We start from the raw sequence: 26,285 nt of genomic DNA, 5'->3' as shown, positions 1-26,285 counted from the left end.
ACAGAATCACAGAACGGTTGAGGCTGGGAAGGACCTTGAGAGATCATCTAGTCCAACCCATGCTCAAGCAGGGACAGCTAGAGCACACACATATATATACACACATATATGCATATGTGTAATATATCTTTTCAGATGGTGCGTTAGGTGGGGTTAGGACCCCACAGCTCTCCTGCCCAATGCCTGCTCCTCTCTCTCCCCTACTACATGTTCCTTAGTGTTTTACCTAGTCCAGGAATGGCACAATTTTAGGAAGTAGGAAAGGTATGGTATGAAGGTGAACCATTCAGGTGGTGCATGGTGCTCATAGAGCTGGTTTCTCTCTCCTCATAGGGTTATGGTTACTCTTTTCTGGGTCTACACCAGCAGCCTGCTGCTCTATTGGTACCTTCCTGCTTAATTTGTGTCCACAAAATCCCTAACCTCAGTCTCACTGTGATTAAGCTAACAGTGTTCAGTTTTACGCATGATAAAGTTTGGATTCCAAAATTTTTCTTATGCAAATAGCCTTTTGGAAAACTAGTCTGCAGTTGGGTACTGATAAAATATATTTTTTGTTATTTTGAGATTTACCTGCTCTGTCCTGGATGCTTTCTGCTGTTAGTTTTGAACACATCCTGTAAAAATTGATTGTATTGCTATCATGCATATGTAATGTACAGTGTTATCTGAAATACTCTTGTAAACACAAATATTCTGGACTAAAATAGAGTATTAACATTTATTTGTATATAAACAAGTGAATTGACATTTAAAAGTGTGTTTCTTAGTGTTCAGACATGAGGTGTTTTCAATTTGTTATTCTACCTCTTTCCTCAGGTGGAAAACTTGCTTATTAGTAATCAAGGGACAATTAAACTTTGCGACTTTGGTAGTGCTACAACTGTAGCTTACTATCCTGACTACAACTGGTCTGCACAGAAGAGAGCGTTGGCTGAAGAAGAGGTTTGAATTTTCAGATGTGATCGATTCTAAAATTCTAAAATACTGACCATTAATCTGATCTTGACCTAATTTAGGGACCTCTGAGACAACTAAGGATTGTTTTGGTCAGAGCGTATAGCATAAATTTCTTTTTTGTTTGTGTATTGCTATGGTTCAGTTGCAGCTAGCTCTGTATCTGCATGTATGAACTGCTGCAACCCAAGTGCTGCTCATTCTGCATTTTGTGGAAATAATCAAATGTGATGGAATAATTAAGCCTGCTTTTAATTGTGCTCTTTGGAAGTTGATTGTATCCAAATGATTTCCACTTCTGATCCAATTTTCTTAGCTAGATGGTGTATCATGAAGCAGTAGATTTGCTGAACAGGGCTTGAAAAGAAAGTACTTCTGTGTTGCTACGATAACACTGACAGTATTAAACACTCTCCTATTTTGCAATATTGTTTACATGTGTGCTTAGTTATGAAAGTAATACTGGTAAATCTAACACAATATGTCAACCAGACTCGTATTTTTTTGAGTGTGAAGTACAGTAACAGTTGAATTTTTGTGTGTGCACTCTCTACCATGAGTCTTTCTCCTCCCTTCTTGGAATCCTCAGAGAGCAATGCAGTAGTTTCTGGAGAAAATTGATATTGTACCACTGCCTTTTAGTGGTGTGTAAAAGGGTATTAGAAAAAGGTCTGGTCTTCAGGGATTATTGTGAACATAGTCTAACTCTTAGGATTTTTCTGCGCTATCATTAAGTGTGATGAGGAATTGAAGTATTCACTAGATCCTAAATTCTTATCTTAATTACTATGTTTCTGTATTTGTCCCAATTGTGCTATATGCAGAACGTAATTGTTTTTAAGTTCACTGTGCTATTTAATTGTAATTAATAGTCCTACAACCTTTATCCTGCACTGTAAAAGCCTCTGTTCTGCCTTGATAAGTATTTCTCACATCAACTTTCATTGTCAGTGCTATCCATTCTATATTGACAGGTATTGACAGTTTCTGTAGCTAAATGTTGTTAGAACGTATTATTCAAACTTCTACTTAAAGAAATTGTATCTTCTGCAGATTACAAGGAATACCACACCAATGTATAGAGCACCAGAGATGATAGACTTGTATTCGAATTTTCCAATTGGTGAAAAACAAGATATTTGGGTAAGAAATTTTTCTTTTTATTTACTGTATTTGCTATTGTTATAATGAAGCTGAATTTGCAGCCTTTAATATTTAATCAGCAAATTAAAATCAAAACCCCAGAACAAAAGAAATTGAGGCTAGTCTGTTTCTTATATCAAAATTTAAGTAGTATGAATTGCATGTCTGAATAGTAAATTTGAAGTGCAGAGTTTTCTCTTTGTTTCAGTTTGACTGAAAATATACTGATTTTTTTCTGGTATTTATTGAAACTGTTCCTTAGATGGAGCTTGTCACCACAAAGACTTATTAATTTTGCTCTTTAAATTCAAATTCTTGCATTTCGTACTCTGCCATGCATGTAATATTGGGACCACTATTTGCCAAGTTCAGTTACAACTGCTTGTCTAGGTAGTGTGTTTATTTACAAGTGTTAAGATTCAGGGGAAAACGCAATAGCCAGATTTAAGGACAGATCTGAGTGAGGAGCCTCTAATACTTTTTTCAATTAAGTAATACTAAAGTAGTACAGAACCGCAGCCCAGGAATATTACTTGTGTAGGAGAAAGGGAGACTGCGACACCATATGGTCATCGACAAGACTCGTTTATTGAACATTCAGTGTGCACTCTTATACACAACTTAATTAGGTTCATGCATATTGCAAAGCTTGAGCTCAGGATAGGTTAGCTCTTATTTGCGTCAACTCTTTGCCTCCTTATCTGACTCTCCGCAAGATCTCCTTATCTCTTAGTCAGCAGTCCTTCCACCCTTTCAGCTAGGCCTGGCGCCCTTCTGCCCTTTCATCTAGGTCTGGCGCCCTTCTGCCCTTATCTGGCTTGCTCACAGCATGACCACTGGCCTTCAGGAATCCCACAATTCCCCCTTCTTGTTTTTGAGCAAGCCAGGATTCTTGATGGTTCACCCAAAATATGTCTTTGATCGCCTTGTCTACCGTCTGTCTCAGACACTTAATCAGGCAGGGAACGACCACCAAAATGCACAAGATTAGTAGAATCATCAAACCCGTTTTGCTCAGTGATTGTAGCCAGCCAAACCTTCTTTACAGCATTCTCAATCATATTTGATACACATTTCAATAAGCAAGGCACAACTAGTAGAATGCAACATAGGATCAACAACACCATCCCAACACTTAATACCTAACACCGGTGCATCGAGTTGATCTGCTGTTCCACAAAGCCAACAACTCTTGATTTGGTTATAATTAACAATCTGCCTAAAAAGCATAACATATCCATTAGCGCTAAAAGCAGCATTAACCCCTATAATAGCGTTAAAAGCAATACTACCTCCTAAAAGCTACAACATACAGCTAATAACAACAGTAACACTTCTTCCTCCCATGTTTTCCTTCTGCAGGCTCGCACTTTCCACAGCTAGGGTACTGGTTGCTTGCCTGCTACATCTGATCTAGGCGCGTTTGCTTCCAGCCAAGGTCTCACCCATTTCGCTGGCACCCATCTGGTTCCAATATCTATAAATCAAAAAATTTAAAAAATTCCCAATTCTCCCCCTCTTTTTTTTTGTTTTTTGTTTTTGTTTTTGTTTTGTAGCCAGTATTTCAGCTTTTGGTTCTTCATTCTTCCGGTATCAAACCCGTTCCTGTTTGCCTTTGTTTTGTGCAGCTGCATCAACTTCTTTATCTCAAGGAAACTCTGTCCTTTGTCTTACTTAAGCCCTCCGTATCAGCTCTGCCTGGCTATGTCCTTTTTCCATTAACCAGGTTTGAACAATGCTCTCTACACTTCCCCCGTTTTCTTTTTGGGCTACTAAGCTTGTATTCCACTCTTGATTAACTATTCGCGTAAGCATGTTTTGCAAGCATTTAAAGATACATGGTACAAGAAGCAAAATTGCAATAAACACAATCCCTATGGTAATTAAGTGTTGCACAATTGATGTTAGCCATGGGCCCAAACCGAGACCTTTTATCCAGTTGTCAAGGCCGAATCCTGTATCGTGCTGTAAATGTGTAGTCAATTCATGCAATTGTTCCAATTGCTTATGTATGGAATTTGAATGATCAGAAAGGTTCATACAGCACATTCCCTCTAGTTCCTCGCAACCATGACCGTGTGCTAATAATAGGACTTAATCAGTCCTCTCTGCTGATATATATTATACAATAAAGATCTAAAGACTACACATACAAACAGCAAAAACATAGTTTCTATCTAGTGGCACGACCTCACGTAGCTGTGCACTTCACTAGTGAGTTCCACTGTCTCAATTGCCAAAGCCCATCCTTGTCGCCAATTAGGTGCGAATGGGCTTGGGATTTGGCAATAATCACCCAAAACAATGTGGCTACTGCGAGCCTCTATTCAGGTGAAAGCACCTTTAATAAGCAATGTATGAATAACTACTCTTGAGGTAATACTTGTCGGCAGGATACTGAGACTGAACATCTTCTCGAGTTGGCAGATGAGAGGGTTGCTGACAGGCTCCTAACTCGGCGGGCGTCCCCGCGGAGACAACGTGGATCTCAGTATTAGGAGTCTCACCCCCCCCTCTCTCTGCACTCTCTGTTTAAGCCCGGTGCATCCTGCCACGTAGGGCCAGTACGTGCCAGCAGGCAGACTGGGGGGCGGACAAACTCCGCCTTCAGTCACATAACCTTCCCTCCTGGGTGCGCAAGTGCGCATACCAGTAAGTGGTCCCAGCTGTCAGTCTGAGGCTCCTGCCTTCCTCATCTTCCTCCCTCTCAGGTGTTTGACTTTCAAACTAGTTTAGAGGATGTTTGCAGTTCCCGGGCAGGCAAACATCTTCTTTCTCAAGATCCCATTATGACTCTACAGATCATACAAATTTCCTCCTTTCAACCATACCTCGTGTCAGCATCATTATACAAAGGACACAACACATAATACAGACGAACATAGCAAACAGAAATAATAGCCCTAATAACAGTTTCTGTCCTCACTTAAAGCATTACAATTCTTCAACCCCCACTTTAAAAGACAGATCAAATTCCCCTGCACCTCCCCCCTGGCTGTTGTCAAGCCCTCAGCAACGTCAGTCTCCTTGATCTCATTCGCCTTCTCTTCCCCGGCCCCCTTCTCTAATTTTTCCTTAGGCTCGACAGGGGGTCCGGAAGTGGGGGCGCAGATGGTGCAGGTGCTGCAGGTGCAGGTCGGGGGGTTTTGGCGATGGATCTCCAAACACCAGCGGTTGTCGGTGGCGTGGCGGTCCCGGTCCTGAAGTGCTTGCAAAGGCTGCCGTGACTCCGGCGGCCACTTTGCTTTTTGCTTTCACATCGGATTTGAATACTAGGTGGGGCTCGGCTTTGAACCCATTCTCTCTGCACCAGATCAAAAGCTTGCAGAGGGCCTGTTCATCAGTAGCTTGCTCCAGGGATTGCACGAGCCTATTCACCAAATTTCCGTAGGACTTCCACAATCCCTGCTTCACCATGGTCTTATCATCATCTAACATTGCATCCCATAGCTTATCACCCAGTTTTCGCCACTCCGATAATTCATGCACTGTATGTGGGACAATAAAGCAACTCTTCGCGTACCTCCATGCTAACAATCCCGGTAATTCTTTCTTTAAGTCAATTCCCTGTACGTTACATTGTTGTAAGGTACGGGTAAATAATTCATACGCCACTTGCCTATCCATTCCTGACGTCAGCGCGCTGTTGCAGCTCTCCAGGCTCCGGTGGCGCGTATGGCCCGAAACCATCTATATGATCTTCGGGGGTGCCGTCCTTCCAGCGTTTGCTCGGCGGATTTGCACCGTCCTGGCTGCAGAGGACCCAACTCCTACTTTCTCCACCGTGGTGCGTCCTTCTCCCGATTTCTTTTCTGTCCGAGAGAGGATTGCCCTTCGTTGCATCACGTCGGGGTCACCATTTGTAGGAGAAAGGGAGACTGCGACACCATATGGTCATCGACAAGACTCGTTTATTGAACATTCAGTGTGCACTCTTATACACAACTTAATTAGGTTCATGCATATTGCAAAGCTTGAGCTCAGGATAGGTTAGCTCTTATTTGCGTCAACTCTTTGCCTCCTTATCTGACTCTCCGCAAGATCTCCTTATCTCTTAGTCAGCAGTCCTTCCACCCTTTCAGCTAGGCCTGGCGCCCTTCTGCCCTTTCATCTAGGTCTGGCGCCCTTCTGCCCTTATCTGGCTTGCTCACAGCATGACCACTGGCCTTCAGGAATCCCACATACTTGGGTATTTTAGTTAATTGCATGACTCTTACAAGGTGTCAAGCTTTGCAATTGTATGTGTTTTGCCAGCTTGGCTGTATTTAGAGCTTGACTTCTTGTATCAAAGGACAGAAAATATAGAAAGTGTAACAACTAGTGCTTTAAATTCTTCATTTGGCATATAACTCCATACAGCTTTTTAAACTAGTGATAAGATAGTAATAATGCTTTTGCAACTGTAAGCTGTTTTCTTTTGGCGTGTGGAGAAATATCGAGAGATGTTTTTCTGAAAATTGTTACTTCACATGTCTTAATACTAGGAACCTGAACAAAAATCACATCTATTAAGCACAAATTTAGAACTTAATTTATCAAAAACATTACCCAAAAGGAGGCTTTTTTTAGAATCTACATCTGTTAATACTAACATGGCAATTACCTTCTGCTGACTCATTAGGTGTCAGGGGACATTCCTGCCTCTTTGGCAAGAGGTCTATGTACCATTTACAATATTTTCTTTGGAACTTGTGTTTTTTCCTTAATTCTCTGGGTTCAGTGAAAACATGCAAAGTATTTGGCAGTGGAATATGACACCATCTGAGAGCATAACTGATCTGTAGCTTGTAGTTAGCATAAACAAAGCAATTTTCCTAAGAAAACACATGGAGCAAGTAGCACTCATGGTTACTATCTGTGTGCTTGTCACTGTGTGAACCTTAAATACAAAGGAGGCAGCGGTGTCTTATGTAGCACAGCAGCATAGGTGAAGTGTTAGTTAATAACCATAGAGATTCCTCAGTCAGGAATGTGCCTAGGTTAAAAAAAATGAACAAGGAAAAAAAGGGTTCTTTGACTTATTCAATTGTTTTCTCTAGATTTTCAACTTAAGTTGTGAGATTTTCAGAAGATAAACTTTGAAAGCAATGATCTTGAATTTCTGTTCAGGAAATTGCATTAGTTGGGAAATGGAAATACACAAAATTCAACTGAAATGACATGACAGGGTTTACCTTGTCATATAGATTTTTCTGTCTGAAATACCTTTTTTTCCCAAATTTCTGCAAATGTGTGTGTGTGTTTGGAATATGTTTAAAAGCAAATTCATTCTCCTTGCTAATTCTTTGTTAGATATTACTGTGAAAGATGTTGTAGCTTTTAATTCTGAATGATCGTCTCTGTAGATTCAGTGCAGTTTAATTTCATTTAGAAAGTTCTTTGGAATATTCATACAGTTAAAAGAAAACTTTTCATCATATTAACTCTGCTTCCTATCTGCTGACCCGAGGAAAAATAACAGGCGCAAGCACCTTCCTCAGATAAGGAAGGAAGAAATAATATTCCTTTTCCATTTCCTCTTTCGGAAGTCTTCTGTTTTTCAGTCACTTGTCTCTAATGCTGTTACATTTGAATACAATTTCCAGTAGTTTGGAAGGCTTTTTTATTCAAGGGAATTTGAATATTTTATAATTTAACTCATGTTAGCAAGGTAATTACAAGTGTTTTTGCTAATATCTTTGCATTCTTTTTTTCTGTAAAAATGACTGCAAAAGTTCTTGGTTTATAACCACTCTTTTTGATACTTTTCCTAGCTTCCTATACATTCGATGTTTGATCTTTGTCACAAATTTGTCATATGATGTAATTTAAATAAATTGGGGTAAATGTTTTGCCTACAATGATGAGGATGGGACATTAAAATTAGACTGAGCTCCAAAATAAAATTGACCTCTTCTTAGATTTACAGGAATAGTTTAGGCTGCAGTAGTCTCTGGCAGTTGGAAGCGAGATTCTCTACTTTGAATTGAAGCCACAGTTTTCAGGAAACAGATGTGGATTGTGCTGAACCTTTGTTTTCAGTGGCAGACAAAATAATTGAAAGATGTGAAGGATAGAACGTTAATGGTCTAGAATTTAGCAATATAGGAATATGCTCAATATTGCAGGAGTTTTTGTATGTATATACTGTAAAATTTATAAAATGGAAATATTGTAATCATTTTTAAAAGCATAATAAAATCTTTGAGACAGAAAGCTTAAAGAAACCACCCTGTCCCCAAATCTATTTGTGAAAGCAATGTTGCTGAGAAACTCTAACTATTAAGTCAAATAAATGAATTTGTCAATAAGTGTTTTGTTTTCAGAAATATAGACACTAATTATTTCAAACTACGAAACTGATCTCTGAAGCACAAGGAATATCTGTGGGGTTATATGACTTGTCAGTTGAAGACTGAAACCTTTGATATGTGAGCAGTTTTAGGAAGTTAATCAGCTGCATTATTTAAATTTCAACTTTAAGTTTCATTGCTTGAGATAACTATTGCTACCTTTATTTCTGTGTAGGCCCTGGGCTGTATCCTGTACTTACTGTGCTTCAGGCAACATCCATTTGAAGATGGAGCTAAACTTCGCATAGTCAATGGGAAATACGTCATTCCACAGAATGACACCCGCTATTCGGTGTTTCATGATCTCATTCGTAAGTTTACAGTGTTATTTGTCTCGAGGTATCTTAGCACTTACAGTATCGTGATAGCAAATGTTAACTGGTGCTTACGAATGTGCCAGTAAAAAGGTTAGTTGATAGTTCTTCGTTTTATTCAAAATTCCTTAGCAAATGTGAAAAGAACCCTAATTTTTAATAAAACTATTTCCAATGCTATTGAACTATCTTAAAATATGGCTTAGGCCACAGGAACCATTAGTGTTTCGTTCGCTTTCTTTGAATCTACCTTGGAAATACATTTTTCCTTAAACTCGAAATGCCTTACTCGGAGCATTACAGTGCCAAAAAATTGTCACCACCTCCAGCCGTATTGGATGTGGGTACAAAGTTGCTTCCATTGTTGTTCATTAAAAGGTCTTTACAGTATTAAACTTCTTACCAAAGTATTGGGTGTAAAACACACCCACAAAATGTCGTTGTACCTTGATACTTTGGCAGTGATGCATGATATGATATTGGTGGTTGTTGTACCTGATTTCCCTTGTTTGAATGCTTATTTTGCATTAAAGTATACTGAAGAAAATGATTTCTGCAAGAAAAATCTCTGAGAGATATATGAAAACATGTGGATCATCTATATGCATATACCTTTTTAGATTGTACTTTGAAGGTGAACCCAGAGGAGAGGTTGTCAATCACAGAACTTGTGAATCAATTGCAGGAAATTGCAGCAGCTAGGAATGTTAATCCTAAATCTCCTATCACTGAGGTAAGTCAGTCTCATAAGAGGTGTTATTGATTGTCTCCTTTCTCACCTCTGTTACCCAATATCAGTTTAGTAACTGATGTCAGAGTAGGGATCTCATTCCTTGGAAGCCTTTGGAAGATTGACCCTAGCTAGTTTTGCAACTTAACTGAATTAATTTTATATTACTAATAGGATGTTTGAAAATAGATTTTTAAAGCACAGTGGTTGTGTGACATTGAAGGAAGCAGGCTGTAGTTCATATTCCTTGCTGACAGAATTGTCTAGATCTTGGGTTATTCTTCACTGGGTAAGTGCTTGGTTTGGCATGTGCATTTAATCATGTCTTGCACTGAAAAATAAGGTATGTGAGGGCTCTGCCTACACTTAGGTACTTATAGTGATGCTTAATGTTTAAAAAGAACTACGAGAAAATCAATTAGTGTTTAAGTTCCTGGCTTTCTCCTGAGACTCAGTAACTGGTAGTAAGCTTGTTTGAGCCAAGTGGAAGTAGCTTGCAAAGCATAATAATTGGCTGAATCAGTATGAAAATCCTCGTAATGGACATGAATCTCCACAGCTCCTGGAACAGAATGGAGGCTACGGAAACAACGCACAGCCTCGGATGTCCGTGACAGCAGTTTCACAGAGCTCCAAGCCCGCAGGACAGCTCAACAACATGTACAATGCAGGTGTGTGCTGAAAGATACCTCAGATTTCACAGAACCAATAACATCCTTGTTACGGGAGGAAAAGTGAAGTTTTAAAGTAGACATTTTGCACAACTGCTAACTACCTCTGTATTTACGTAGTTTTATTTTACATTCAACTTTGTTTCTAACCCTGTCTTATTTTCCTCAAAGCTTGCCTATAGGCTGATACAGGCAAACTTTGCAGATACAGACAAACAGTGCAGATATGAGTTTTTCTAATTCATGGCCAGAAGGCATCATATTTAGTTTCTTAATGTGAAGTATTTGAAACCAACATGCATTATTGACCATAAGAGAGGGGAAAATAAGTGAATCAAAACTTGATGAAAATAAGTTGGTGATACAATGAGCTATATTTAAGAACAAGAGCTGTAGAGAAACTTTAAATTCTTATGCCAAAAGAAAAAAAATGACTAATTTTAAACATTAAACTGATTCAACCAGGCCTGTGATACTTGAAAGTGTATAATGCTAACAGGTAAATTTAAGAAAAATTAAATTTGTTGATATTCTGTGAAGTGCTGTATTTCAGTTGAAGCCTTGTTAATCTGGGGCTGAAGTTACTGAGATAAACATTCTGTATTTGTCTAACAAATCAATCTCAGATATAGGAAGGTGGCACTTTTGTCTTGGCTTTACAAGCAGAGCCACTTGTCATTAAATACGCTTTATGCTAAAACAGGGTTATTGGTGTCTCGTGGTTGAGGTGGTGAAAAACGAAATGCAAAAGTAAATGCACAGACTTTGAGTATGACTGAAGTCAGCTACGGATCATTGACATCACTGACCTGATAGTGTATTTACTTTAGCCTCCTCTAAGCTTGTATAAGAGAGTAAGGCTTTTTGCAGTAGTCTGGGGACCAGGCTCCCTTCTTCCCCTGATTTCCCACACTTCCCCCTCCTGCAAAATAATTATAAAATCCACTGATAATTGGGAGTATTTTTGCTAATTGTTGCTCTAAAGCTGCCTGGTTTTCACTTTTCCAAAAGAAGAATGTATCTAAGGCCCAGTGAGGTGGAAGGAAGCACCTCAACTAGTGACCTGCCCACTCACTACTGCCTAATTCAGAATTTAGCTACAGTCTGTGCAGTCTGCACAGCTAGTGATGAGAGGGTCGTGCAGGGGAGAGTTTAAGGAAATGCTTGCAGAAAGGAATTCTCTTCAGAGTTACATGAATAAATGCTGGCATAAAGTGAGTGTTCCCAAGTGCAGTCAGATGAAAATGTTTACATTTATTATAACAAGATAAAAAGCTAGACAGGCTTACTTGCATCTAACTTCCTACTAAATGAAGAGACTATTTCTAACTCTGTCTTGTCATACATATCATAAGTAAATATGAAGTAGAGCTTAACATTTCAGCTAGAAAGACACCAAGGCAGTATTTTACGATGAATTTCCTACCAGCATGGTATTTTTTGCCATATTGCTTGTCTGCTGCCCTTGAGAGAAAACATATCAGAGAGACAAATTTTAAAAGTGTGTTTATTTTTTTATTGTTTATAAATAGTTTATACTGTTTGTAAATAATACAATGTTTATAGTGGAAATGTTTGTGCATCAATTTCTGTGGAAGTGTCCAGCTTCCTTATAGGATTCTACTCAAAAGTCTTAGTCATCTTTTTTTTAATGGTCAACGGTGTTTGTATACAATCATATCAACAGGGTCCTACTATCCAGGAGCCTGTTTAAAATTTAACTTAATTATACCACCTTACTTCTGAATTGTTGTATTAAAGTGTCTCTAGAGGGCAGATGCGTAAACAGATTGCCTTTTAAGCAATTGATATCAAAAATGTGCATTGCTGCACAATCAGTATAAAATAAATGCTTTAGCTTCAGAAATATTGTATTCTGCTTTTTTAAATGCAAATATTCTGTTAAGTAACTTAAATAGTTGATTAGTGCTTCTTGGACATGCCAAGGCCATTTTTGTATAGGTTACTGTTAAGATTATTTTAGAACTGTAAGCCTCAAAGCAGAGCTTAGTCTATATGTCTGTTTGCTTACAGCCTTGTAGGCAGCTTGCATTAATGTGGAGCCCATTCCAGGATTTAACTTCTGTTAAAAATTATTTTTATTTAACTGCTCTAGGCCTGACTGTTGCTGAATGTGACCAGACTTATGGAGGATTCTTTGATATTCTGAGGGGTGGAACAGAGCGATTTTTCACTAATATTAAGGATACATCTTCTAAAGTTATCCAGTCTGTGGCCAAGTGAGTAAAAAAAAAAATAAAGATAAATTTTTCTGGTAAGAGTTTTGAGTGGAGGTTAAGAGTTTATTCTGGAAATGATCAAATGCAGCAATCTTTTTCCAAACATACACTCTAAAAGCTATTAGTTAGCACTGAGGTTTTATGAGTAATATTTACATAAAAGTTATTGTAGCACTGAGAATGTTGGGGGAAGCTTATCCATAAATAGAGCTTCCCTTCTGCCTACTCTGATTTTTACAGATACTGAAAACCTTGGGAGAGGGAGCAGGTGGTCAGGAGCAGAGAGGACTGTAGAATGAAACTATTATGGAACAGAATGAATCAATTAGTAGATACAGATTCCACAAAGAGAAGGAAAGGATGTTTATTGTGCTCCTCTAAGCTGTTTTGAACGTTCAGACAGTTCAGAGAGTTCTAGTTCTGGCACTTGTGCCCACTTCAAGTGGTTTTTTTAGCTGTTCTGTTTAGCCTGTTGAAACTTTATATATTTGCTTCAATAGAAGGCAAATGGATTCAGTTTTAAAGGTCACGAATGTGAATGCAGCTTTGATTTTGTTCTCAAATGTTATATAGATGAAATTAATTGACAGCATCGGACTTTTCATCCGGCGTCTACCCTGAAGGATCCACATGTTCTCAAAAGAAGATAGGGGGAAGAAAGGGGTGAACACTGTGTGACTGAAAACAGTAACTGAATAGCAGCTTTACAAAATTGTAGGAAACTTATAGCCTGTATTAGAGGCTTAAAATTTGCCCTGCTTGTGGTAATTCAGTCAGTGCAAGTCAGGGAGTACCCATGCCTGAAGTCAGTCTCGTCCCCATTTTATTCCCTGGCGCCTTTGCAATGCTTTCTTCCTGTGCTGCAGAGCTCCTCTGGGGTGTGAAGATGTCTGCTTTTCCACTGCAAATCAAAAGGGAACGGATTAAATGTGAATGTATTTATCTTCCACATGGTGAATGTTATCATGGCCAGGAGAAGCTTTTCTCTTCTGAGTGGTAGGGTTCAGTTTTCAGTTTTCCATTTGGGAAAAGTGCTGTCTCGAAAAGCTTTGCCTTCCACGTTCTGTTCTCTTTGTTCTTGTTCCTGAATATGAAGTTACATGATGAAATGCGCCTCTCCATTTTTTTTTTTTTCTTTTTCATGTGCTGTCTTGCAGGTCTCTGTTCCTTGCCTCCTAGTGACTTCTCAGGAACCTTCCTGAGATTTTACTCACCTTCTCTTCAGTCTTACTTTTGTTCCTTTTGTTGTGCCTTGTTATAAGCTAGTGCGGTAAAACTTGGAAACGCGAATATTCTGCAAATTCCTTGGTGGATAGTTATATTGTTTTAAAACTTGAAGGTACTTAATTTCTTAACTTTGGCCGGTTTTGGTTACTTTTTTTCTTTAAGTTTTGTAGCAGAGAAATTAAAGCTTTGTCTTCTGTGTGTGAGAGAGGACTCTTACATTCCTCTTTTTCCCCTTCGAAGTTGAGCTCTATTTTTCTATTGGTTCTTCCACAAAATATTACTGTCTTTCTCCTGAAGTTAATACGAGTGTTCCAGTTGTATAATATTTCTGAAGCACTCTTGCACTCAATTCTTCTTGTGTGCTTGCCACTACGTGACTTTGCGCATGTATTATGCCTCCATCATGCTGTTATTAAAGAAACTTCCTCTTCCTGACCCTGCGAGCAGTTTCTTCCTTAATGGTTGCAAAAGTATAGTTTGGAATTTTATCCTCTGCTGTTTTGCTGTTTTCTGTTACTTTTTGCAGTTTACTTTTTTACTATAGTTAATGTAGTAAGGAATGACTGTGTATCCAAACAGAGCTGATCTTGTCATTTATGCAATGTAGGTTAGTCCGTGCCATCTGAAAAGTTCACCTACTCTTTTCTATGACTGGAATAACTGTCTAGTAGTGATGCTTAATGAAGTCTACTTTCTGTAAAGGCAAACTATAATATTGTGATGGTATTTTGATATTCTGAAGATTATACACTGCTGATGTAATGGAGAGATGCCTAAAGTGTGCTATGTAGGTGATGCTTGTTCTGGTTTTGCCAGTGTGATCAGACCTGTGTGATCATGCTCAAGGGTGTTGTCTTGCTTTGACTCTTCAAGCTTTTCTGTCCTGCTATGTAGTAGGCAGCATAGGAAAAAAAGGTCACTGGGAGGAGTTTACCCTTCAGAAAGACTACCCTTTAAAGACTCTATGGATAGAAATATTAAAAACAGTGGTTAAGGCCTTAATTATGGGCATTTTGCAAGCGAGTTTTCAGGGGGATGATTTAAATGAGGAAAGAGATGGAAATACCCTCTATTGCATTAAGAAAATGAGATGCATGGCTAACTGACCCAAATAATAGTGTGGGAGAGCTAACCTGGTTCATATGTAATCTTTCAACAAATCTTCATTTTTAAGTGTTAAGGCATACTCCTGTTAAAAAGTGCTAATGTATTCTTACTAGACTTTAAAACTGATACCTTCCCAGAAATGGAATGTCTTCAGGTTGCCTGAGAAGCCACTTATTTTCATATTTTAATGAATCTTTGAATAGGAACTATTTCAATGATTTGAATATTTAAGGCACATGTTTAACATCCTGAAAGATAGTTTTGTGGCAACAAATACAGATGAGTGTTTTTTCAGAGTTTCCTTTTGCTACTACCCTGAGCTGTGAGGAGCAGTTCTCAGATGGAAGAAATAAAAGTGGTGGGTGGAGCCTGAGACCTGGGATTTGGATTTGCGGCTGCACAGTTATATTTCCGTATATTAATTCCAATGTGTCTTATTTCAGTTATGCAAAAGGAGACTTGGATATATCATACATCACTTCCAGAATTGCTGGTATGGTAGCATGTCTGTCTTACAAATAATTTCTGATGGTTTTTAATACATGAGAAGTGAATACCTTACCTGGTGATATTCTGTTTTCAGTGATGTCCTTTCCAGCCGAAGGTGTAGAATCTGCCATCAAAAATAACATAGAAGATGTGCGGTTATGTTTAGATTCTAAACACCCTGGGCACTATGCTGTGTACAATCTTTCTCCAAGAACATACAGGCCTTCAAGATTCCATAATAGGGTGTGTATAGCTTTTGTGTGCTTTCCTATAAATGGTCTTTCAACATAATATCTTGATTACAACTCCAGTTTCCTGTTGTGTGATTAGTTAAAGTAGGTTGCACAATCAAAGTTCAGGAAAGAGCAATTATAAACATAAGGTGAAAGAGTAACCTATATTCTACTTGTGTTTGCTTACAGTCGAACTTTTTGCCATATTAAAGGCAGATCTTAATCTTACTGATTAAGGGCTGCTTTTTAGGCTAGTGATGTCTGTGATAAAATCTGTAGGAACCCAGAATGTTCTTGCCTATTTCAGATTTAAATTAAAAAAATGCAGCTCAATTTAAAAAATTAATATTCCACATTCAGAAAGTGTTTAATGTATTCTATTCAGTGCTTTCAATTTCTATTCAATGGCTTTCTATTCAGTTGTTTACCTTTTCTTGGCTTCTTCTCAAACTCATGGAAAAGACAGCTGAAAACCAATTGCTGCCTCTTTGAGTAGAGGTGCTAAGCTTTTTTTTTTTTCCCTGAAATTGTTTCAATATCAGGGCTTATTCTAGTTGCCAGAGAACTTGGAGGCAAAATTTAATCATGCAGGGGACCTGTGATTATTCTGAGGTAAAAAACACCCTTCAATTGTGCTCTTCAGACCTAGAGTTCTCAAATGCTCACTGCAGGTGATGTGTGATTTTATTTTTTAAGAAACAGATTATTGCTTTTTGCAATAATTGCTCAGACCCAGGTTATTGCTCAGCCCTAATTAGTGACTCTTAAATTCTGGCTGGAAAAATGTTTACCCTGGGGACAGCTCTTATCTACATGCAAGGCAGCGGTGCCAGTGCCGCGATGTTCCTGTTGATTGGCACACCACGAAGCAATATTAACAGTACTATATATCTGCCACTGATCTGAAGTTCTTCTGGTCTTTCAGGGTGTTTTGTTTTGTGATCTTTGTTTACTTTTGCTGTAGCTGAAAGGTAATAGGAGATAACTGTCAAAACCACTGTAGGCTCCTGCCACTGTTAGTGGCTGGAGTGTTCCGAAAATTTCTACAAAACATCATGGTCTTTTGCAAACCAAGGATTTTACTTACTTTACAAGGATTTGGAAAATAAGCTCTTACTGTGTATGTGGTGAAAATTTTTCCCAGTGCATGTCTGAAATCCAGATAGACCAAATGAGCAATACTCACTGACTTCTACTTAATTTTTTAGTGACTTATACCAAGTGAGAGCAGCAGCGTAGGAAGCTAAGGAAGCCTAGTATTTCTCTGTTGTCTGCAAAAGACAAGCCTTATAAAATTGATCAAGGAAAATGGCTTCTGGAGTACTTAAAACGATGACATTCTGACAAGTAGGCATCCAGGAAGTGGTAGATTATTCATTTCTGTTATGCACTGTCTTAAGTGAACTTGGCAGTATAGATTCTGCTAATAAACTGCACTGGTAGACCAGAATGATTTGGGTTTACAGCACAGCCAAAGACTAACAATTTGTGGTATACATTGTATGGCGAAGCTCGTCTGAGCAGAATGCAAACTGTAAAAAAAAAAAAATTCTCCTTGCTTTTTGAATATGCCTGTTTTCCAGAGAGATTTCTAGTTTATAGCTGTAGTGCTGCTGTAGGAATCCTTCATTGATGATATAATACTGAATTACTCAGCTCCACACTGAAAGCCTGGGTAAACAAGAAAGTGGCTGCTTGTTTTTATTTGGTTACTGTTGACTGTGCATATTTTTTACTAATAATAGTGTTTGACGTAAATTTCCAGTAAGGAGAAGCATTTGTAATTGGGAGAAAAAAAAAAAAAAAAACCCTCCAAACAACAAAAACCCTGCAATTGTAGGTACTAGGAAGCGGCAAGTAACTATAGAAAATTGTCAAACTCTTGCACCTTTTTTGGTCTTGCCATGATGGTAATCTAATTTAGAATGGGAGTGACACTTAAGTCAGTTCAGGTAATTAAGTTTAGAACAACCCTTGTACCCCTCAGTCTGGGTAAGAAAGTGTGCTGTTCATAGCAAAACATTCCACAGTTGTGATCCTGGTTAGAAAGAAAAACAGACCTCTCTTTGCGACTAGTAAAACATCCGCTCTGAATTTCAAAAACTCTAGAATCAGCTTTAATTTATTGCATCCTTATGGGGCAGCCAGTTTGAAGAACATAACTATCCTAACCGAGAGGTTTCTTATTTCCTAGGCATTTGTAACATTAATTGCAGAAAGAATATTATTCAGTTATTAAAACTTTTCTTTGAATAAAGGACAAATAAAACTTTTTTTAAATTCATGTGTATGAATTAAGCTGAAAGCTGTTTTGTTTCACTAGCTGAAATCATTTTCTTGAAAAACAAGAAAAGATTAGATTTGAGTTGCTGATATTCACAGTGCAGCAAACTAAAAACAGGACTAATCAGTTATGCTTGATGCTAATATAGAGATATTACACTCTGTGAGACTTCTTTTCTTGAACATATTTTTCATTTACTCCTGAGGTTGATCTTGAAGTGTAAAATTCCATATTCCATATGCAGTTTGTAGCGTATGAACGTGTAAGTTTCTCATTAGGGTTTCTCCCTACAGGTTTCAGAGTGTGGCTGGCCAGCAAGACGAGCACCCAACCTTCAGAATCTTTATAGCATCTGCAAGAACATGCATTCATGGTTGAAACAAGATCAGAAAAACGTTTGCATTGTGCACTGCCTTGTAAGTAATTGGTTTAATTCTGAAGTGCTTTGCTCAATCCAACTTTAGATCATCAATAAAGATGCTAGTGACCACTCAGTTTGAGTATTAGTATTATTTTCTGTGCCGGGACTTGGAGACTATTGCATGCTAATGTGTTTAGAAGAGCAGTTTGCATCACTTTTCTCCAAGTAATCAATTTCTGTCTGTGTAGCCTGTGCATATGCACATGTGCAAACAGATGTGAGCAAAGGGCATACACCAGTTTTACTAGAGGTGAATTATATTTGCAATATTTCGGATTTGTCTAGCTGGAAGTTACTTTGGATTTAAAATCTGTTGAAAATAGTAGCTTTTAACTGGTGGGGAGAGAGGGAGTGTATGTTTTAGTTAGTATCTGAGGTAGCAGATATGACTTGGGAGTTTCTTCCTCTAAAGAACAAATTTAGTGTGAGGAGCAGGGATGTGGAAGCAGATAAGGGATTCCTGATCTTGTGATTGTTATTGAAGTTTATATTAATGGAGTGAATTGATAAGTGTTTACGTAATAATTTGATGCATAAACTACTTTTAAACAACCTGTTAAATCCTAAATGGCGAAGTCCTGCCCCACTTCAGCTACAGTTAAGGCTTTCTGGATTATCCAAAATTGCTATCCTGAGTTTTTGCTGATATTTAAGCATATATTCCAGATGTCTGGCTCCTAGAGTGGCTTCTGGACACTTGCAATAATATTTTGCTCTGCACAATTATTTGAGGTCATGATCCTTCCTGAAAAACTTGTATTGCTTTGTCATGGAAGATACCAGTATAGGATAATTTTGATGGAACTTAATGTCAAAACTTAAACTTGATAAATGGCAGCTATTTAAAAATGCTTTCAGATACCTTAAAATGGCTTCAGATACCTTAATTTGACCTTCGAATATGGCTTTTCCTTGTGTAGCTAATAATCTGGGTTCATTTAATTTCCTTTGTGAAGGACATTTCTTTTCAAAACTGGTCAGCCACAGATTTCATCTAGCTTTTCAGGGAAAAAGTATATGCTTAAAATCTGTCTGTTTCTCATTTTTATCTAGTTGTTTTTTATTGCTGCCGTAGTGATTGTTCTGGCCTGAAGATTGTTTATTTTTAATATCCAAAATCCATCCATCCTCTAAAAACATCAAAGGAAAAAATGAAATTCCTGTTCTTTTGCCTTCTGTCCTTGCAGTAATTTCTTTTGCTTCCATTGTTGAATCAAGCATCTTTCTGAAATACAATTTTCTGTCATTGGATTTGTTTGCTAGTGCGTAATATTCTTAACATTTTGGATGCTGTAGTTCTGGCTGAAGCCTTCAACATCTGAAATATCTTCCTCTGATATCATGAACAGTCGCAAAGGATTTGCTGTGATTTTCTAGTTGAACTCTACAATGATTTTTCTCCCTTCTATGTGGTGCTTTTATTTGGAAATGTCTTTGTAATGCTAGTGCCCTTAAGTCTCTGCTTGTCATGCTGGTCAGTGTTTTATTCTTTCCTTGTACTCATCAGTGTCTTGTCCTAAAGAGCAGACTTCTCAGGGTAGGGGCTGTTTTTTTTTCCATCTGTGTGATATTAATTGGAAGACAGGATCAAGTTTCTAGAAACAGAATAGTTCAGGTTAGAAGGGACTTCTGGAGATCATTAGGGCCTGATGCTCAGAGCAGGGCCAACTTCAATATTATTTCAAGTTAGGGTTGCATAATTAGGGTTTATGCTAACAGTAATAAGTATTTGCTGATTTACTCTTTAAAGGTCTGGCTGCTCCAGTGGCGGCAGACTTTTTTAGTGGTTAGCTCTGAAGGAAAATACTATTAAAACAAGCTGAGAAGAACATTTCCTTCTTCCCTATTTCCTGACACATAGTGCGTATTGATATGTTAAATGACTACAGGAAAAAAAAATCAAGTTATTTGCTGGCTAGCAAAGAAAGTTTGAGGAAAGTCCTGTCAACCTTTATCTCCTGACTTCTGAATCTGCAGAGTAGAGCTGTAGATTTGATGCTATCTGTTAGTCTAATGCAGCTTTGGTCACAAGATCCACATAATGTTCAGTGTGGCTCGATTCTTTTGCATCTTAGGACTTGTCTTGCAGCAGAAACCTGTCGGTTGGCAAAGGAAAGCAAAGAAATTGAGCCTCAGGCAGCAGTTTGAAAGTGTATATTAGTGATAGTAAGGTAGTGAATCAAATTGAACACTTTGGACCATGCTGAGCTAAAGTAATTATTGACATTTGAGCAAGCAGATAAATTTTACCATCTTTCATATCTTTTTGAGATAAAATGAAAACTTTTCACGTTCAAATTTCAAATCTGATTGCACTAGGGTTTGGACTTCATTACATAATGTAGGTAGCGTGTTCTTCCATAACTTCTGTAATGCTTTTTTCCACTAGGTTTAATAACAAAACTGCAATTTTTTTGTAGGATGGAAGAGCAGCATCTGCTGTTGTAGTTTGTTCTTTTCTATGTTTCTGTCGTCTCTTCACAACTGCTGAGGCTGCAGTTTATATGTTCAGTATGAAACGCTGTCCTCCTGGCATTTGGCCTTCTCATAAAAGGTATGGTATCAGTCTGTGGAAAGAGTTGTATGGAAAGAGTAAAATTATAATTCCTGTTTAGTGTGTAAGAGAGTATCTTTGTTTTTTAAGTGCATGCGGAGATGACTTTTGTATGTGCTGAAGTGTTTTAAGCTGATTATTTAACTTGATGTACTCTGCTAGATCTTGTAAGAATGAACTCTTTGTTACTAGTGATACTAATAAAGGTGTTTCTGCAGAAAGATTCAGAAAAGAAGGGAAATAAGGATTAGTGAATTGTGAATGACAAGATATGCTGTTGCACAAATCCCTTTGAACATACTTAATGGTGCTTTTCCTGGGTAACTCAAATTTATGAAGATAAATTGAAGCTAGCCCAACCTGTGGAATGCCTATTGGAGGATTTGGATTACTAGCATCAGGACTGATGTGTAACCTGGGTCCAGAATGTGTAAAATGAAATAAAATAGTTTTCCTAGTGGATGTGGTAGGGCTTTTGGAAAGAATAGCTAGTTTGTGTAATAAGTAAATGCAATACTAAGGATATAAGGCAAAGACAGGAGTTGACTCTGGAGGGTGGAATGCAAGTGCAGATGAGTTCATACACAGTATTCTATCCAGTCTTGTGGAGAGTGTGTTCTTCTGTTGTCGTTTAATGAATGGCATTTTAGGCAAAAATGCCATTGCTGGACTTGAAATAGAGACTGGTTAGGAATCCTAAGTATTTTTCAGTGTTCCTACCTCATTCTCCTTTGTGCATTTCTATCAGATTTTAAGACGTCAGTTTCTCAGAAGTGCTGTTCAGTGTCCCCACTGTTTATTGTTACTGTGTGCTGCTGCTCAGTGGCTGGATATTAAAAAAAATAATTGCTACGTGTTCACCCATTTTTACAGTTTTTGTCGCTGTTGAAATGTGTGCCTCTGGTTTTGACAGGTACATTGAATATATGTGCGACATGATGGCTGAAGAGCCCATTATTCCTCACAGCAAACCCATCTTGGTCAAATCAATCACCATGACTCCAGTTCCACTCTTCAGTAAGCAGCGCAATGGGTGCAGGCCTTTCTGTGAGGTTTATGTGGGGGACGAGAGAGTGACCACTACCTCCCAGGAATACGACAAAATGAAGTAAGTACAGGCTGTGATTTGCTCTGGAAAGGCATGTTGAGTTCTTCTGCAGCAACTTAAATAAACAACAGTGCTTAACGTGGGGAGAAAGCATGTTTTTTGATGTGCCAGTTGAGCAGAAAGCAAAGCCTCTTTGATTTTTACTCTGCATGGAGAAGCTCCTAAGTCCAGTGGTTGACTGGGCTCATTCTGAATGATAACCCACAGGCAATAGACAAACCAGCTGTAACAGCTGCTGGACACGTCCCCAGCAAAGTACGGATTATAGAGGGGAGGAATGTTGTACTGTGGGCATGGGAGACACACGAACAAGACTTTCCTTTTAGGCCATGTGGTGTAAACTATGAAGGTTCATGTTGTTCGGGTGGTATCGACACTGCTGAAACTGAATTTTGTGTTTCAGTCATAGAAAGGGTAAAGATCCTCCAGCCACTGTGGCTGTAATGAAGGAAGTTAACCATCTTTCAGTTACTGTGTGGTACTGCTGTTTGGTACAACGCTAGAGTTGCAAATATTGCTAGTGGTTCAGGATTTTCATAGGGAGGGAAAGTGTGATAGAAAGTTTCTTTTCATTTTTTATCCTTAAAGTACTGGATGGTTTGGAGAAACTAACTAACCAGGTAACCTAATTAAAACCTAATACAAAAAAAAAAATCACCAAATTTCTCTAACTGTGGATTTTTTCCTTTTTTTTTTTCCCCAGGGAGTTCAAAATTGAAGATGGCAAAGCAATAATTCCGCTAGGTATAACAGTCCAAGGGGATGTTCTCATTGTGATATATCATGCCAGGTCAACACTAGGAGGCAGACTGCAGGCCAAGGTAATGATAAAATTAACAAAACCTTTTTGCAGGCTATTGCTGAAATTTGAATGTTTGTGATCTCACAAAGTATGTGGCTTTACTTACTCCTGTTTGCTCAGGTAAATATCTGAGACTTTCATATGCTCAAATTCAGCTTTTCCAGGCCTGATATGTTTGTGCACATTTTCTTAGTGCTCTGTACATAAGTGTTTTGGCAAGCATTTCTGGAATTACTTCAGTAGTGTTGGTTATTTTTGCTTGGAAAGCTTCTAACCAGTTTCTCCAGCAAGTGAATTTAAGTTGCATAACCGGTAAGTATTTCTGTATTGTGTGTGTTCTGTATACACAAACCACAGCTAGAGAGGAAACATTGCTCAAGGGAAAAGCGGGATTCTAAGGACTCCCTGTACAAAGCAGGCTAGGAAACTCCTTGTGGTATTGTACCCTATTTCCAGAACTGGGTTGTGGGTTTTTCTTATAGTCTGTTTCCTTACTGGCCTTCATTTTCCTAAGGAGAGTGGGTTTTTTTGTTTTGTTTCATTTTTTTGTTTGTTTGTTACAGCTAAGAAGGCTAATGTTCTGTAAAACTTAAAATAACTTACAAAGCTTCTCTTCAAATTTCTAAAAATAAGCATAGCTTTCTTTGTAGTGCAGGCCAGATGAAACCTGGAATTCTGTGTAGAAGATGGAAAGAGATTTTCCTAAATCTTGCCTTAAACTTTAGGGTAGCTCTGAGCATTGTAAAATTTGATCCAGAGGTTCTTGCAGTTTCCACACATTTTGCTAAAACAAACATTCATACACATCTACTATTACTAACACATATGTGGAAAGCAAATATCAAGTCTTGTCATGTTGCAAAAATTCCAGGCTTGATGTCCCTGGAGAGTGCTGTAACCCAACTCTTTTAGCACATTTTAAACTGGAAGCTCAGTGAAGTGATTCTTCATGCAAAATAACTAGTGCATGGATCAAGGTCAGCAGCAAAGGAAGTGCACAACTGGGCAGAAACACGGTTTCCTTGTTTTTGTGTATTCTTAATGTCTGTTTTGCTGAGAGGGTTGAACGTTTGATTTCTCTGTTATTTATTCATTATCTGGAACAGAGTAGAACTTTATCAGCTGCCTACTGAACAGTGTTTTGTGGTGATCTTGGTTTGCAGCTTTGAAACAATATTCAGTATACTTTAATTTGTCAAAACTGCTCCCTGAAGTATTCTGTCAAACTCTAATGGAGATACCACCATCACCATAGGTGAATGCCTATCATTTGCCTGCAGTTAATCTGAGAGAGGATTTGATTTGTCTAGGAGATACCTTGCGTATCAGGGGATTAAAGAAATTGATTTAATAGTGTGTTCAAGTATTCAGATGCACTTCAAAACAGAGGAAGACTGATCAGAGAAGCTGGTTTTTGATTCCGTCTCTCAGGCTTGTGGCAAAGTTGGCTTGACCAAGTGGCTGCAGCAGGAAATTCGTAGATCTTTGAGTCAGGCATACTCTGAGGAGTGAAGTCTTTGCTCAGGTAAATGCCAGAGGAGATGAAGTGATTCACATACTGGAAAGAAAAACTTTCCTTCCTGCTGTTGGAGTCTTAATTCTCTTTGCTGGTAGCCTGTGGGAATCCCATCATGAGTGAGGAGACATGAGAGAACTGATGCCTGCTTTTGTTGCTAGCCAAGCAGAGGTGGATTTGGGAGTGATTTTCCCTACCAACAAATGTTGGTAGAGAAAACTTGAAATTTCCCATATTATATGACAAAGATTTTTGGTTGCCATGGATATCTTCAGTACGTTAACAGAGGTACAGCTGATTTTGTCTCATTCTTCAAATCCTGACAAAACAGTGAAAGTTACTTTTAGTGAGTGGAAGGTTACGAGATTCCCTAGCCTTCAGGGGACAAAAAAGCAATTGTCTTCAAAATGTGCTGAAAGTTATGCAGTTAAAGCAAAACTGCTTAAAGAGTTTATGCCCTTGAGGGCATGTGAAGCATAGGGATTTTATATACTAGTTCAGACTTCTTGACAGGGAAAGCTTACTAGGCTGTTCACCTCACTTCTCAACGAGCCAGTAAGGCTGGCTTCAGGACAAGATGCAAGTCTTGAGGAAGACAAGATTTTAAACTGCTAAACTCAAATCAGTGCAAGCGTTTGCAAATGGCTTGGTGCAAGGTGCTTTGAGAATTTCCCAGACACTGTCTATCCTCTGCTGTTGAAATGGCACAGCAGAGTACCAACTGAGATGTGCTGGTGGTGGCATCAAAATAAGCTTCAAGGTCCAAAGGCTGTGGTTTGATAGAGACTTAATGTAGTTAGACTTAATGTAGAGGGCATGAAGGTCTGAATGAGGCTGGTTCAAGCAGGGCTGTGCTTGGTTTAAAGAACATGCACCTTAGTCACCTATGTAAATAACTTCATTCTCATCACCCTCATTTCTGATTATTTGTCCTTCAGGAAGCTTAACTGTGAAGGGGAAACTGTTGGATATGGTATCCAGCTTAGTGCTTTGTAGCCTTCAGAGTTGTTCTGCATGTATGCTGGGTTGTCTGTAAGAAAGCAACTGTACTGTCACTTGGCACTTACAATGAAAGCTTTCAGAACCTTATTTTACTAGGTCCTGCTTACTGGTCACCTTATTATGTGCATTGCAAGGACTCAGAGGAACATTCCATATAAAACTTTTGTTCCCTGCATAGGTTTGCATCTCATGCAGTGGCATTTTCTGAGTCATCTACCATGTTGATGAGGCATGGAAAGGTAAATTTTTTGTTGGTAGAAGAGTTGGGAAAGTTTGTTATGATTAATGAGTTTGGAGAACCATTAATTCTGTTGGAGCCGAGTGCATGAGTTGATGTTGCATAGGCAGGAAAAAAAAAAAAAAAAAGGGGGTAGTCCTTGCACATCTTTCAGTGTCCTTTTAAAAATAAGTCCTTGAGGTCCTTTCTTCCTGTACTGAATAGAACCAATTATCTATGACAGGTCTTTTTTTCCTTGGATCTAGTACTTATCTAGTGTAGATGGCTTTGAACAAGTTGAGCTTTCCCACTTCGTTGTTCTGAAAAGTGTAATTGACAGGTCATGGAGTTCCATCCTTAAAGTAGGATCTGAAACTACTAAACAGCCTGTCCTTGAAGTTAAGATGAAAAAGGTGTCTGATTCAAGGCCATTTGGTTTGTGGAGAATATTTCCACAAAGGCATTACAAACCAATGTGAATATTACATTTTAGTTTTGTTACATTCTGTCCTAATCTGCATTCAAACTATACTCAAGATATAAGTGAGGAGTTAAGTTAAAATGATAGGAAAATGAACATTGTTAACATACTTAAGCATTGAAAATATTTTGTATCAAAAGCAAAGCACGATGTCTAGTGAGTCATGGTCTTCTGCTGTATTTCTTGTTTCCAACAGATGACTTCTATGAAGATGTTCCAGATTCAGTTCCACACAGGTTTTGTGCCCGAAATGCCACCACAGTGAAGTTTGCTAAGTATGTTGATGCCATTTTGTAGATGGCTTGGAAGTTTTCTTTCAAACTTTTCAAGCTTATAAATTGGAAAGTCCATTGCAATAAGATGATTCTTGTTGCTTTGAACATTTTTTTTCACAATACAAGAATACTTTCTTATTGAATACCACCTGTTTATTTTTAGAAAGTTAACAAATATGGCA

At 38.3% G+C, this 26,285-nt stretch overlaps 1 protein-coding gene across 1 annotated transcript in view; it reads left to right on the top strand.

The window, feature by feature from the left end:
* GAK (cyclin G associated kinase) overlaps positions 1-26,100 on the top strand; it is a 39,935-nt gene extending 13,835 nt beyond the window's left edge. Inside the window, exons 6-18 of the mRNA XM_088537887.1 lie at positions 820-945; positions 2,011-2,100; positions 8,608-8,743; positions 9,367-9,479; positions 10,036-10,147; positions 12,264-12,387; positions 15,165-15,214; positions 15,305-15,453; positions 18,021-18,143; positions 20,569-20,702; positions 21,616-21,810; positions 22,514-22,631; positions 26,025-26,100. Of these exons, the coding sequence (XP_088394013.1) occupies positions 820-945; positions 2,011-2,100; positions 8,608-8,743; positions 9,367-9,479; positions 10,036-10,147; positions 12,264-12,387; positions 15,165-15,214; positions 15,305-15,453; positions 18,021-18,143; positions 20,569-20,702; positions 21,616-21,810; positions 22,514-22,631; positions 26,025-26,093 (1,539 nt within the window). The 3' untranslated portion in view covers positions 26,094-26,100. The remainder of the gene's footprint in view (positions 1-819; positions 946-2,010; positions 2,101-8,607; positions 8,744-9,366; positions 9,480-10,035; positions 10,148-12,263; positions 12,388-15,164; positions 15,215-15,304; positions 15,454-18,020; positions 18,144-20,568; positions 20,703-21,615; positions 21,811-22,513; positions 22,632-26,024) is intronic.
* Positions 26,101-26,285: the final 185 nt, after the last annotated feature.

This window comes from Tinamus guttatus, unplaced genomic scaffold (genome assembly GCF_059628265.1).
Source record: "Tinamus guttatus ecotype Peru unplaced genomic scaffold, ASM5962826v1 Tinamus_guttatus_pri_ptg000878l, whole genome shotgun sequence".
Lineage (NCBI taxonomy): Eukaryota > Metazoa > Chordata > Aves > Tinamiformes > Tinamidae > Tinamus > Tinamus guttatus.
The sequence above is the reverse complement of the archived record's forward strand: the minus strand, read 5'-3'. Positions and strand labels throughout refer to the sequence as shown.